Source organism: Papilio polytes, unplaced genomic scaffold (assembly GCF_000836215.1).
Source record: "Papilio polytes unplaced genomic scaffold, Ppol_1.0 DF823980.1, whole genome shotgun sequence".
Taxonomy (NCBI): domain Eukaryota; kingdom Metazoa; phylum Arthropoda; class Insecta; order Lepidoptera; family Papilionidae; genus Papilio; species Papilio polytes.
In genome coordinates, this window is record NW_013525224.1 from 136890 (window position 1) to 151785 (window position 14896).

A 14896-nucleotide genomic window follows, 5' to 3' on the forward strand; every position below is an offset into this window, starting at 1 on the left:
TATCAACAGCAGTACGCGCAGGAACCCGCCCAGAATATCCAGTACGTCCAGCCGGCTGTCGCGTACCGACAGGACGACACTCAACAGAAAGTGTTCAGTCAGCCCGAACAGAGCAGAGTACTTGAAAGGCAACAGTTTGCAGCGCAGGTATTGATTTGTAATAAATTTTTCTCCTGATAAAACCAAACGACGATCGTTTAATAATGTATTTATTCAGTATGGATCATGCTCATAAACTTAATTATTTTTTTCAGAACTATCAAACGCAACCTCAGGGTCCAGTAAGCTTCACGAAGTTCTCTCAAGACCAAGCTCAGTCCATTATACATCATCCATTATATCAGCAGAACGTTCACCAAGCGTCATCCCAAGGAGGGTCAGGACACGGGAATCTGTCGTACTTTAGACCTGGCCATCAACTGCAAATTCAACCTCAAGTTCTGCCACAAAGCCAGCCTCAGTCGTACCAACCACAAGTTCAGTATTCAAAACCCGATCCGGGGTACAAAGGTCAATCGGCAGCGGCCCCAACATTCCCAGCTGTACAATATTTCGGAAAATACGCACAATCCATTTTCAATAAAAACCAACAATGATAGAGTATGATATAAGATTAAGTTTCAATAGTAGTCAAAAATGGTATTATTGGTTCAAAGAACTTATGATAAAATGTAAATAAATTCTTATTATAGATATAAATAGGTTTAATGTAAATTATGTGAAAGTAAATACGTATAACAAATCATCACCGTTCATTATCTTCAATCATCACATCAAAACCGTATTTTAGGTATATGCTACTATGTCATCAATTCGTATGCACATAATAATTATTTTGTTTCATTCAAAATAGTTTTTTAAAAGCTAATTTATTGTTAACGCATATGAACAGATATTTATATCATCAACATTTTAATCTTTATATCTCTATCTATATTATATGATGTAGGAAGTGCTATTTTTAATTTATTATTTAAAGTCTAAAGTAGGTATACTTGTAGTGGTAAATGTTTAGTTCGTAATGTTATCAGGTCCAACAACAGCCAACAGCTCCAGACTTCTTTAAGATTCAATAGTTACATTTTGTTTGTCATCTGTTTTCACAACAATGTCACATATTTAATACAATTATCTTATAAAATGCTTTCTTATTTTGTACAACTGTGATGTAATTGTAGATCAAATTAAAATTTAATATACAATTTTGCAACTCATTTGTTTTTTATTTGTAAAAAACCTTAACAATAACTTTAAAACTCTTGTCAATTACATTATCATGGCATTTTAAAAGTTCCTTCCTCGAGAGACAATAGCATAATAAAAAATAGAATGTCGTTATTTTGACAACCTTCGGCAATACATCATAGTTTCCAAACATTATACTCGTAATTGATTCACGAAATGTTTAGAATGTCTGCCATTTTCTGTTGTTACCAAATACCAAAGACTTGTATGATAGAGCTTCGAAAAAGAACCAATATTTTGGAAAGCTAAAAGTAATATAATAGAGGGAAATGTATCAAGATGTAACCATACAGTCGTTTTGCTAGCCCGCCCTCTGACTGATTTACGAGGCAACTTGCGCGATAGTACAATTGCAGGGGTTTTCGCTTCGTTGCCAGTTCGCCAACTATATTAAGAAATTATCTAAAAAATAGTTAATATGAATTACACCAAAGGTTTTAATTGACCTGAAGTCACAGTCGTCTTTGGCGACTACACGTGCGTGCGGAAACTCTCAAATAATCTCTGTCGCTCATTAAATACCACCGTGAGCAATTAGAGACCGCCTGAGGTTCCTGCGGCCGCTCCCCGTCGTTAGCCCGCGTCGCTGCCTCCACGAGTCCTCTCACTGCTGCCTCGCAGCGTCCTCACGCGCTGCTGCCTCTCCGAGCCCTACACACCGCTGACACGTTGCGTTTTAATCAGTCACATCTGAGGTGTAACCTAGTTTCAGTTGGAAATTTTCGAGAAGCTGTCAGTCATAAATCGTTATTTCTAAAAATTCTCAAAATTTCTTCTAAAGAAGTATAGTTTCACTTGCAATGCATTATTTATTTTTAACGTATATTAAAGTAATGCGTAAATGAATACATTAAAAAAAAGGGAGAATAATTTTGTGGAGCATTTTCCAAAATGAAAGCAATACAGTTTTACTATAACAGTGCGGGCGATAGCGCCTGCTGCAAAACGATAGCAAACAAATTCACTTCTGCACGATTGATCGCAAATTATACGGGCGCTTTTTATAGATGTTTTAACTCTATATTCTAAATAAATACAATAAACGTTTATAGTTATGAAAATGTGTCATGTTCACTCAACAAATTGCTACCAAAAACTTTACATTTTTTCACGCTATTGTAACATAATGTACGTGGTTCGGAATTTCCGGAACTACGGAAATGGAAAACCACGGAACTTTCCAAATCCAAGTTAATCGTCAAGTAATCGATCTACAGAATTTGCATTCGATGAAGTTGCTAAATCCACTTATTAACTTAGCTTAGATGGCTAGGCAGCTCGGTGGCTTCTATAATAACAGTAAAACCTCGATATTTATATCCTTAATATAGACCCTTGATAACTGAAAACATTTATTGTCTCCCTTGGACTTTAACTTATCGAGGTTCTACTGTACTTGCTAAAATATATTACAGAAAAGAAAATATTAACACAAAAGGCGGTTTAAAACAGAAATTGGCAGTTTATAGTTATACGAGCTTTCGCCCGCGACTCCGTCAGCGTGGAATTAAAAAAAAACAAAAGTGAGTAGCCTATGTGTTCTTTCAGATTATCCTCTACATCTATGCCAAATTTCATCGAGAACCGTTCAGCCGCTTGGGCTGCAAGCTCTAACAAACATCCATCCATCCATCCACCCATCTAAACTATGGCATTTATAATATTAGTAAGATTGTTCTAATTACAAAAGTGTACCAAGAACCAGAAAAGATATGTTTAAAAATAAGGTAAAAAAAAAGTGAGAATTCGAATTATTAAAAACTGTGATAGAATAAATATTCAGGAACATCAGTTGGTGCGTTAAAGTTGGAACGAAGCAGAAGCTGTTATTTCCAAGCAACGAGATATCCATCTCTAGAGATTTCATGGTTCAAAAATAATGAAGATACGACACCGGGCACTACGCACTGGACCGTTCATGGTTTCATATAATTTTCTTCCTTTAATATGTAGGTTGTAATAAGATAAACTTAGTAGAAAGGTGAAAGTGAGTGGACTAAATAAGCGGTCCACATAAAATGAGATTAACATCTAATAATTTTACGTCTTAAGAATATTTTACTAAGCGTGCGGTAACTTTTTTTAATTTTAACGTTTAAACGCAGTAAAGATGCAGTCAATATTAATTTACATTGTTATATTTTTTAATCAAAGAAACTAATATTTTATTTGGTTATGTATTAACGTATATTCCAAATAGACAAGTCCTAATAGAAACGAAGAAGAAAACATATATTCAAATAAAAGCGTGAAAAAGAAAAAAAAATAATGAACATTTCATCATTTTTTTTAATTCCCATGAAATAGAAATGAAATTCAAAGAATTATAAGACACGCGCGATAACTCTCTTCAGCTTATCTGAGTTCTATCATTGTTGTTTGTGAATTTGTGACCTTCTAAAACGAATAAACTGTTCATTTTAAATTCTGTGAGTTCTTATGTTATTCAAGATTAAGTTAAGTCGGCACTAGACATCTCTATTAAGTAAGGTCGGTGGGCCTTTCTGCGCGACCGCACCAAAATTCCTTAATGGGTTGTGGCGAGGCTCCCTCCGCGCTATCTCAGTTATTTCGGCCTCTATCTACCTTCTATTTAAGATATCACGTAATTACATTTATCAGAGTATACGCTCTCAGTTGTTAAGAGATCTAAAATACTGTCTTGCATTAATAAGCTCTTTTATGTGCGCATAATGGACACCATTTGTTTGTAGACCTACGTAATTACAAAAAATGCAAGTACTAGCATTCTTTAAAAAAAACAAGAGTTAATTATATTTTTATATAGGTGTTTTAACACATTTTTTCCGGTTTCGATTTCCAAATTGTTCAAATTAAATAAATACAAACATTGTAGTTTGTATTTCGCTCTTAAATATTTGACATTTTGTCGACAAAGGTTATTTTAATAATTTGATTACAGCATAATATTTTGAGATTTCCAGGAACGCGGCTTCAATGTCGTCGTTTGAAGGAAGGCATCCAACTAGCCCTTAGCCCTTCGACATGCCTCGCGAATTCCACAACTGATCTTTTCCTATGGTATTCGATGTAGATGACGGAATATTTAAGCAAATTATATTAATATTTAAGAGCGTTTTAATAAGTAAATTCCTGCGTGTTTACGTTTCTTGTTAAACGTTGATTTTCTTATGTAAAATAGAGAAAACCATGTAAAAGATTTTCTTTACAAAAAGCAGGTCTTTTCCTCACATATTTCCAGGTATCATAAATAATTCAGCGCGTGTTTTCACTTTACAAGGCTTGTATTTTCACAATATTTTCGAGGATAATGTCCTAACTCAACAGGTAACATATTTGATCCGATAGGCTTAAAGGATTTAGTTCAGACCCGAAATATGCGATTTATGTGGCTTCGATGTGATACAACATTTGCACAAGGAGCAAACTTTAAGAAATATTTTTCGATGGTTTTGTCTTTCATTGGTAGATTTGAATTACAGTGATTGTTTAAAATTAGGGAATACGGATATATACACACTTCACAGTAATTATATTGCAAAACGGATCTATTTTAACTAATGTCAATATTACGCTTTATGTTTGGTACCAACACAAGCATGGAAAATATTGTGCTTAGTACAGTAATTTTTAACTTTGTATTAATTTAGAAAATGTCCGTTCTACCTTAGGAACACATCAATAGTGAGGCGTGATCCTTTCCAAACTACAAGTTAGTTGAATCCCTTTCGCATAACTTAGCGTTTACATAAAGCAGGCGGAACGCTACAGTGACAACAACTTAGTATATTGCAGGATAATTGGATTTTTGTTATAATTTACTTAATAGTTGGTTGTAAATGGAAGAAAAATTCCTTGCAATCTCTGCTAAGGGGCTCGAAGCCATGGCTTCTTTCTGGAAATTGCCATGGTTAACTATTAGCCAGTGGACTTTCGTTTTCAGATGTTTATTTAACAAACACAAAATGTACATCTTACAAAGTCAAAAGCAATTTGAAAATATGTAATTGTGCTCTTGAAACCGAAAATGTCTTTAAGGAATTCAAATTATACTATCTTAATATAGAGTGAATATCTACTTAGATATTAAAGTTATTTTGTTATGTTTGTGACGTAAGACAATCTCGTAAAATGATATTTCATGGTCAATTTACCAAATGCCGACAAATGGTTACAATAAATTACGGAGATTTACGGTGACCACACCATTAGGCAAGTCTGATCTGCGTCGCCGACGCGGGCGTCACGCAAGGGTCGGCTCCGTCGAAGTATACCTTGCGGTTATAGGAACATCCCTTACACATTATGATGTATGTTCATATTACATCATGGTATAGATCATTCGGAGTCCGGTCTACAAATAGGGATATTCTGTTACATTTTGGACACCTTTGCCCTAAACTGCGGAAATTTTGTGAAAAGGAAAGTGTTCGGATCTTTTTTCGTGACCTGGTAAGGGTCAAGTTAGTAGGGATTATTAATTTTTGTATTACCCACTATACATAATAACAACAAATTGTACATATATATACTAAAGAGGTTTCACCAAAGAAAATGTATGTATAATGAACTTTTTGTAGAGTGATAATTTAATGTTTTAAAAGAACATTTGCTCACGTCTTGACAGATCATGTCACGCTAAAGATGTTACGATATTTTTTACTAAGTTTCTTATTTTATGTTCACTTATCGTTTTGTTATGATTATATAAATAATGAATCAAGGAGTTTTAGACTGAAGGGGAATCATAGACACGACCTTGTGAGCCATTATAAAAAGTTAAAAACACAAAAGAGAAATTTGTACAAGAAACGGTACGAGGTCCCTTTGGACAACAACGAGCCGGTGGCGCAGTTCGACGTCGCCAGCTTCATACAGAACTCCGCCAACAAGAAGCTGCACAAGCTGCAGTACGGGGACGTGAAGCGGAAAGAGTACGTAGCATTCACCTTCATACTGTTGACTGTAATTCCTTATTCTGAGTATAGTCAAACAAGGCTCTCTAGCCCGGTGAGCAGAGCACTGCTATCAGTTTGTTCTCTTAGAAATTATGTGAAACCAATACCGACAGAGAAAGTGAACAAGGTAGCAGATAGATGCACACCGGGTCAGATATCTTGTCGGTCTATTACATCTAAACTCTAAACGTGTAATAATAACAAGTGCATTGTGAATGAAATATTACTCTTATAATTTTCCGTATTCATGTGTCTACTGTGTATAGTATTTCTGTAAATATTACAAATATGAATTACGTCTTCATGGCTGTTTTGCAATCTTCTAAAATTATGGTATAGTTCTATGTTGGTCAAGGTGATTCTAGAACCATAATCTATCTCGTTGTAATGTTTGATTACGTTTCAGCTACAGAAAATTTAGTTCAAATGATTATATGGATTACGAAAACCTTAAGAATCTCATGGATCAAAACTCAGGTGACGACAGACGTGACAGTTGGACAGACTACCTCAACATAGAAGACTCCGACGTGGCCAAAGCGACGGAGCCAGTGAAGGCGTCAGACGAGTCGGCGAACCAGAAGGAATTCGATTATGACTTCGTGTCTCTGGCGGAATCTAAGAAAGACAATTCCGCCAGCAATCAAGACTATCCACCGAAAAATTATCATAACAATCTGATAGATTATACCGCAATCCATCATCCAGAAAAGAAAGGGTAACTTTTTAAATGTTTTTACTTATTTTTATGTATTAAAAATATTTTATTATCCAAAGTGTTTTTTCATTGCAGAGTGTTGAAAAATTTCAAGTTCCCATTTTTTTTCCGTAATAAGACCACCACCTCGATGACGCCGAAGAAAGATGGTAAGAAAAAAACTGTGAAGCGATCAAAAGTCAGTAACAGAGAATCGGTGACGGTGGATGGGCAGAACCTAGGTCTTGAAAGTTTATACGGAATAGAGCTGAAAAATGGGTACAATAAAAATAAACGGTCTTACAACGCTATTCTTATGTGCCCCGCGTGTAGGAAAAAGTATGAAGATAGTCTTAAGGCCTTCCCTAAAACGAGACAATTGTCCGAACCAATAGTTCACAATTGTAGACAATATTTCCAGAATGCTGCTGCCGAGGAAAAGAAAAAAATTACAAAAATAGTGTACACGCAGCCAGAAGATAGATTCAGAAGACAACAACCCGAAGACAAAGAAAGACAAATGAAGGAAATTGAAGAAGTAGCGAGAAAGATAGAGAGTGTTACAGTTGATTATCCGTTGAAGAAGAAAGTGACCATTGGTACGATAAATCCTACGTTGATGAAATAAACAAACTATATTTTTGTTACCGCGACAAGATTGTTATTAAAAGTATTAAACTAAGCAATACAAGTTTTACATTTGTCTAGTGATTTTTTATTATTATTTGTCTGTTCTGCTTTAACGCTTATAGCACTTGCCACTGCGGTCTTAGCATAACTTTTTAAAGAATCTATTAATCTAATTATGAAACCCGTTTAGATATGTATCGTCCAGTTGCAATCGTAGTCAGGGTCACTGACTGCAACGAAATATTCTAACTACCTCTGATGCTAACTCATCATTTATAACTGCAAAAGATTTTTTTTATAGATTCAACACAATTCGCTATCTTAAATTTTGTTGACCAACGCCAGTTAAAGTTATCTTGCTTTTCACGATAACATACTTTTTGTGAGTAGTTGATGAAATAAACTAAATAGTTTTATTGCTTATCCAAAGTAGTGTGTAAAATAACTAAGATTCTTTTTTATACCGTTAACCACACGTGGACGAAAGTACATTAGCCGTTTTTTTAACTTATTTTTATTACAGTATTGCATTGCGATTATTGAGTGATTGACTTATTTTTCAATGCCAGCAATTGTACAACTTTTCTTATAAGTACTTATATTATATTTCGTCATCATTATCTCCCTGACTGTCCTACTCACATAGCATCGGCGTATAAGGGTCCATATATTTTTAGTTTAATTTTTACGCCTCACTTTTTCAAGCCCATGTTGTCGTTCATTTGCATAATATGTCTACAAGCATTTCCCAACCTTTACCAATTAGGTAGGATTCTCCAAGATAGAAGTAGCAACGCTTTTGAATTGCCTTCGGTATTTTTAAAGGTTTAACTAAACATAGAGCGTTAAAATTGTTACATTAATCATGAAAGCGAACGGAAATTGTTGTAATTTTCAGATATTAGACGGTACATTTGATATGAAGCCAGTTTTCGAAGTGACGTGTGCTTGTTGCACATGATTGCACTCGCAGCGGATGAGCTACTAATACGATGCTAATATTTCATTTCTGTGTATTAACTTTCAATTCTACATTTAGTACGTCTACAATGAAGATTATCCCACCACTGACTGATAGAGGTTCAGATAGCTTAAAAATAACGTAACTGTCAGATAAGGGAACAAAATCCGCAATTTCCATCAAATATTTTACATGTTGGTTTATCAGACAATTTACAATTTGTTGGGACAGGCCTCCAATAATACATCGTTTGTAAATCTTGAGTGCAACAAATATTTCGTAGGTGTTAGAACAAATTGATCAATTAATTCTAACTCCTTGAAGTAATTTCGTTTAAATGAAATAGAAACTCATTGTATGTGTACTTAGCATCGAGCCGGAACTGTCGAAAAATAACAGACAAATTGAGAACCTCCTACTTATTGAAGTCGGTTAACAATCATGTGCAAAAAAACTTAATGTTAATTTTTTTAATGTTTTATATCTTTTCATTTTAATGTACTCATGAGTAATTCATAAATAAGCATATAAGAACAGGTTTTCATTTGAATTTTTGATTGTTATTCCAACTACAATTAAATATTATGTAAATTACTTCCCTTTTTTGTTCTCTATGAATATAACTTTCTTGTTTTTAATGTAAATACACCTTTATACAAATTAAAAAGAATTTTATAATTATCATCATTCCATATGTTCAATTTTCAAAGAGCAAAAAAAGGCACTGAACGAAATTTACATCGACAAAGCATATTAATTAGCATAGTAAATTAATGTAACTGTACAAAAAAAATATATAAAATCGAATTTTAAATTAACTTTTTGCTGATTTAACCGCGCTGTCGTAACAACAGACGAATTAAAAAAAGCTTCCTCTCGTTGATCCGCTAAGCGTGGCGTCATTGTATAATGTACCTACAAGTAGGTTATACACACTGCTCTTCCACTGCGCGTCTGGTCGCGTCCACGCCGCGCCAGCTGAAACAGATGCATTATATACGTCTCAGTAATAAATAGACATGCGAGTTACCCGGCTGGTAGCGCCAGTGGAAACGTGGTCTTAAATCTTATCATTACTGTTGTTGCATTACATTGTATAATAAATTAGAGGAAATATTTCAAATTAGTATAGAGCAACAAAATCAGTGTTAATAATGTATGTCCAAATAGCGCTCTTTGCGTTAAGGTAATTTACTGTTATTTGATAACAAAATTGGATGTGTCTTATTTGATTTCGAGTTGAACCTTTTAAAGTACAAATTTAATATACTCTATATTTATATTGTACAAATTACATTTTATAAAAGAGTTGGCAAAAATGCTCTCGTAAAACTGACCGCTTTACGGGCTGGGACCTATTGACCCCGGTTTCTGATAATAACTGTTTGTGATATCCTGATAAAAATAGACTTATAAAACCAAACTTTAAGTATCAATGTGAAAGTACAAAAACAAATGTAATAATTTTCGTTTTTAGAAGCAACAGAGGTCATTCCGTATTGGAAATAGGATTCCGCCTTAAATCGATTAAGGTATCGATAACTTTCCGTCTAAGTATTAAAAGCCTATATATACTCGTACTTATTTCGTTAAGAAATTGTTATGTTGTTTTGTCTAAGATTCAGAGGCAAGCAACCCTTAATTACATCGGTATTGAAGGGTTAATTACATGAGATTGAAATAATAACAGAATGGAGTGGTGGTCGTGATATGGTGAGATTGTGTGCGTAGTGACAGTGGTCAGTCGTGGTGCGGTGCGCTAACTAACTGGTCATGGATCGCATCAGGTTCAAAGTTAACGGAGTGGAGTGCTCGGGTATGTTTTGTATAAGATTTTTTGTTAACTACTCGTACGTTTTTATTGCGGTGATTTAATTCTTGTAATTACTGTAACCCTAGTCTTACTAATTTTATAAATACGAAAGTTTAGATGAATGGATGTTTGTTAGAGTTTGTAGCCTAAACGGTAGAACGGATTTCGATGAAATTTAACATGGATATAGGGGATAGTCAGGAAGAACACATAGGCAAATCACTTCTGTTTTTTTTAATTCCACGCGGACGGAGTTGCGGGCGAAAGCCAGTAGACTATATTACTTACTCCTCGTTATTTAAAGATTTAATATAACCAGAACTTAGGTAATTATTGTCTAAAATATTCGGGTGACGCTAAATTTTTTAATATGTTTGTTTCCAATGCGCTTCTCTACCACTGTACCGCGATATTGTTAACATTTTGCTACGAAATTGTTAGGATATGCCAGGACAATTTACTTTTTGGAGATTTTAAATTGTGCCTCTTAATGCAAGTATTTATCACGTTCGTTTTCGTACCTCATTCAAAAATCTACCCAATCGTTAAATTATTATGATTGCATTACCAACTATAAGTACAGTTTTAAAACGGTTTTTAAAATTTCAAGTCATGCACTTTCACCACAGTGTAGCAGTGTGCTCTGTTAAATCTTGTTCAGCAAGATTCTTGAAATTGTAAAGTACAATGCACGTAACAAGGTTAAAAGTTTGAAGTTTTCCTGTTTGTCTTTTTTATAACTGGCGTCTTTGTAAGTCAATTTATTAAGAAGTGCCGGTCAAAGAGGCACATCTACATTTAAAAAAAAACAAGTAATAAGATTAAAGCTTTGTCCAGTGGGTTGCGAGGTAAGCTCGGACACGACTCTGCTGGACTTCATCAGAGGTACGCTGCGGTTGCCAGGCACCAAGTACATGTGTCGCGAGGCCGGCTGCGGCGCGTGCATCGTAACCGCCGTGAAGTGCCCCGGCACGACACACACCTCAGTTAACGCGGTAGGTCTAACTTGTATTCCTCTGTCTTCACAAATATAGCTTAATGTCGCCGCCGGCGATGCACATTCAGGAGTTTTTTATTTACCTTGACTTGTTAAAATCAATTCTAGTAAAAGTAATAATGACTGAGAACATGAAAGTTTATAGTAAATGCTATTAATTTTATTTCAGTGTATGGTGTCGGTAACATCTTGTCAAGACTGGGACGTGACGACCATTGAGCACCTGGGGAACAAACTGAAAGGTTACCATGTAATACAGAAGACACTCGCGGAAAACAACGGCTCCCAGTGCGGCTACTGCAGCACAGGCTGGGTAATGGCCATGCACAGGTATCACACGAGCGACAGCAGATTAGTAACCATTCTTAATATTACACTCAATACAAAAGTTTATTGCAGAGCAAAAAGGACCGTACAATGTTAGAAATAGAGCAGTCTTTTGGAAGCAATGTCTGCAGATGCACCGGCTATCGCCCTATTCTACACGCATTTAAGAAATTCGCTACAGATGCTCCCAATTCGGACAAGATACGTGATATAGAGGATCTACAAATTTGCAAAAAGACCGGAGACGAATGTAAAAGCGATTGTGAAGACTCCGAATGGTGTATTGTGAACAAAGATGACGTTGAAAAACAAACAGTTAATCATGTAAAGTTAGAAGACGGACGCGAATGGTTTCGAGTTTTGGAACTAATCGATGCTTTCAACATACTGCGAGTGAATGGTGACGATTCTTACATGCTGGTTGCAGGAAACACAGCTAAAGGTATAACTTTGTAGATACTGTAAATTACTATTACTACTACTACTACTACACTCCCTCTAATCTCTGTCCTTATTCCACTCACGTTAGCGCACCGTGATTTATTTTCGTCATTTCAAGCGTCGCTCCCTTTTTAATCACGTCACCCTTCACGCAGTTTATCCATCTACTTTAAGACCTAATCCTACTGCTGTACTCCTTAATAATTATACAAATTTATAGAGTTGCATACTTATATGTGGGTAATTAAAGTAAAACAAAAACGATAACCTTTTAAACGCATAACTAGTTCATAGTCAATGATAATGTGTTTGTGATTTTTGTTTCCATCTTGTTAGTTTCTAAATGTTTATAACATTCTGGTGGTCAGGTGCATATCCGATATTCAGATATCCCAGAATATTGATTGACATCAGCATGGTGAGTGAACTGAAGCAAGTAGTGATGGATCAGAACTTGGTGATCGGCGCCGGGTCGACCATCACCGAGGTCATGGAAGTTTTCCTGCGACTCTCCAGACATCACTACTTTGAATATCTCCTAAAGCTGCATGAACACCTTACGCTCGTTGCACACATACCAGTCAGAAATGTAAGTTTAGTGACTTAACTTCATATTCCAAGACCTAATGTGACATTGTAGGATTGGTAATTAATAAGGGTCCTTCAAGAAATAACCCTACAGTTTCCTCAAAGGCCGGCAACGCATCAGTAGTTCCTCCGGTGTTGCGGATGTCCATGTGCGTCGTTGACCACCTCTGTGTCCCCGCCGCTAGTTTGCCCCATTTTCTTATAAAAATATCCTTCTTTTAATCAATGTAATGTTTCAGTTGGGTACAATTGCTGGAAACCTGATGATTAAACATGAGCATCGTGAATTCCCATCAGATATCTTTCTACTACTCGAGACCGTTGGAGCTCAAATCACAATTTGTAAGTAAAGAAAATGAATAATTTAGTTACACAATTTTATTCTTTATAAAAATGTAATTCGCAACATTTACTTTCAGTCTTAAAATTGTGTTATTTTAGTGTTTTCCACAGGACTGCGCAAGGTTGTTACGATGCAAAACTTTCTAAATGAGAACATGAGAGGAAAAATTATTCTTAATGTGCTTTTTCCACCTCTGAAAGACTATAAAGTGGTGACGTTTAAGGTTCATGCCATTATTTTTAATTTGATAATCAAATATTTAACGTACTAAACTACTACCAAATAAATTTATACTGTATTGTAGGTAATGCCAAGAGCTCAAAATGCTCACGCAATAGTGAACGCGGGATTCCTGTACAAAGGACATAATAACATAGTGCATGAAACAAGAATAGTGTACGGTGGCTTGTCGCCTACATTTGTGCGGGCAATCAACACTGAGCGGTATCTGATCGGCAAATCTTTGTTCACAAACGAGACACTGCAGACCGCACTGCATATCCTCAACGCAGAGTTGGTGGTGACTGACAATCCTCCAGAAGCATCAGTAGAATACAGGAGGCAGTTGGCCCTGGCATTGTTTTATAAGGTATTCAATTGAGTATTTCATTTTCACAGTAATTAATATCTCGGAATTATTTTCAGTCTCATCAGGTCTGTTGATAGTCATACGATATTATCCTTTATACTGGTTAAGACAATGAAGTATATTTCAAATCTTAGGGTCTATTAACATTATGCCCTGACGACATTCTGCACCAGCGGTATAGATCAGGTGCGATCAAACTGAAAGAAACCAGGCCGGTGTCTGACGGCAAACAAATATTTGATACCAACCCAACTTTGTGGCCTCTCAATCAACCGATACCAAAACTGGAAGGGCAGGTGAGTGATTTATAGCACTCGTTTGTAGCTCAATTTATCTGAAACCATATGATTACATCTTAGAATTAATTTTAGATGTAAAACTTTTGCGGCTTAATTAAGCTATTACAGTTATTTGTAGATCCAATGTTCAGGCGAGGCGATGTACGCGGAAGACATACCGCCTTTGCCACGGGAGGTGTTCGCTTCCTTTGTCCTCAGCTCTGTGGCCCTCGGAGATATAGACCTCGTTGATTCCACTCAAGCTTTGGTAACTATCTAAGTACTTAGTATTTGATGTAATTTACTTATCACATTAGAAACCTATAGTATTCGAATTAAAGTTTTACACTTTGAATTATGTAAATCTCGTGATTGTAGAGGGAACCAGGAGTTATAGCATTTTATACAGCAAAAGATATACCAGGTGTTAACTCATATACACCGTCCGGTGCATTGCTGAGTCCGATTAACGAAGAACTATTGTGCGACGGCAAAGTCAAATATTATAACCAACCCATAGCAATAGTTGTCGCTAAAACACGTGCAATAGCTGACAGAGCCGCCCAATTGGTAACTGTTAGTTATAAAAATGTGAAAAAACCTCTTCTCGATGTCAAAATAGCTAAAAATGAAGCAGGGAGAAATACTATGTTTTTGAACATACCACAAACGGACAGGGGCAATGATGTGATTAAAGTGATAAATGGTTCGTTCACTATCTACGGGCAATATCACTTTTGTATGGAGACGCTGGTGTGTGTGAGCAAGCCTACCGAGGAGGGCTTGGAGGTGCACTCAGCCACGCAGTGGATGGACGGGGTGCAAGTTGCCACGTCGCGTGCATTGAATCTACCACAGAACAAGTAAGCAAATAGAAGTAATTTTTAAACAACTGTTAAAGTTTAAGAATACGCGTCAAGAATTTGTGTGTAGTTGTAGAGGAAGCTGATTTACTAAATGTCTGGTCTGATTATGTTGTTACTTGTAATGTTGTAGGATCGACGTACACGTGCGTCGTATCGGCGGCGCGTACGGCTACAAGATAAC

The 14896-nt window shown here is 35.9% G+C and overlaps 2 protein-coding genes and 1 long non-coding RNA gene across 3 annotated transcripts in view; all 3 read left to right on the forward strand.

Annotated features, from left to right (window-relative positions):
- LOC106101496 lies at window positions 1–1142 on the forward strand. Its single transcript, XR_001225513.1, has 2 exons — window positions 1–147; window positions 255–1142. It is a non-coding gene; the product is annotated as an uncharacterized LOC106101496 (long non-coding RNA).
- A 4699-nt stretch (window positions 1143–5841) lies between these two features.
- LOC106101515 lies at window positions 5842–7564 on the forward strand. Its single transcript, XM_013280765.1, has 3 exons — window positions 5842–6161; window positions 6592–6903; window positions 6979–7564. Exons 1-3 carry the CDS (start codon window positions 5872–5874, stop codon window positions 7508–7510), a joined length of 1134 nt encoding a protein of 377 aa, XP_013136219.1. The 5' UTR covers window positions 5842–5871; the 3' UTR covers window positions 7511–7564.
- Window positions 7565–10140: 2576 nt separating this feature from the next.
- LOC106101429 (aldehyde oxidase 1-like) overlaps window positions 10141–14896 on the forward strand; it is a 7146-nt gene continuing 2390 nt past the window's right edge. Inside the window, exons 1-12 of the mRNA XM_013280666.1 lie at window positions 10141–10289; window positions 11124–11281; window positions 11453–11613; window positions 11673–12052; window positions 12420–12640; window positions 12879–12981; window positions 13081–13205; window positions 13287–13571; window positions 13706–13867; window positions 13989–14117; window positions 14228–14712; window positions 14846–14894. Coding sequence (XP_013136120.1) covers window positions 10247–10289; window positions 11124–11281; window positions 11453–11613; window positions 11673–12052; window positions 12420–12640; window positions 12879–12981; window positions 13081–13205; window positions 13287–13571; window positions 13706–13867; window positions 13989–14117; window positions 14228–14712; window positions 14846–14894 — 2301 coding nt within the window. The 5' untranslated portion in view covers window positions 10141–10246. The remainder of the gene's footprint in view (window positions 10290–11123; window positions 11282–11452; window positions 11614–11672; window positions 12053–12419; window positions 12641–12878; window positions 12982–13080; window positions 13206–13286; window positions 13572–13705; window positions 13868–13988; window positions 14118–14227; window positions 14713–14845; window positions 14895–14896) is intronic.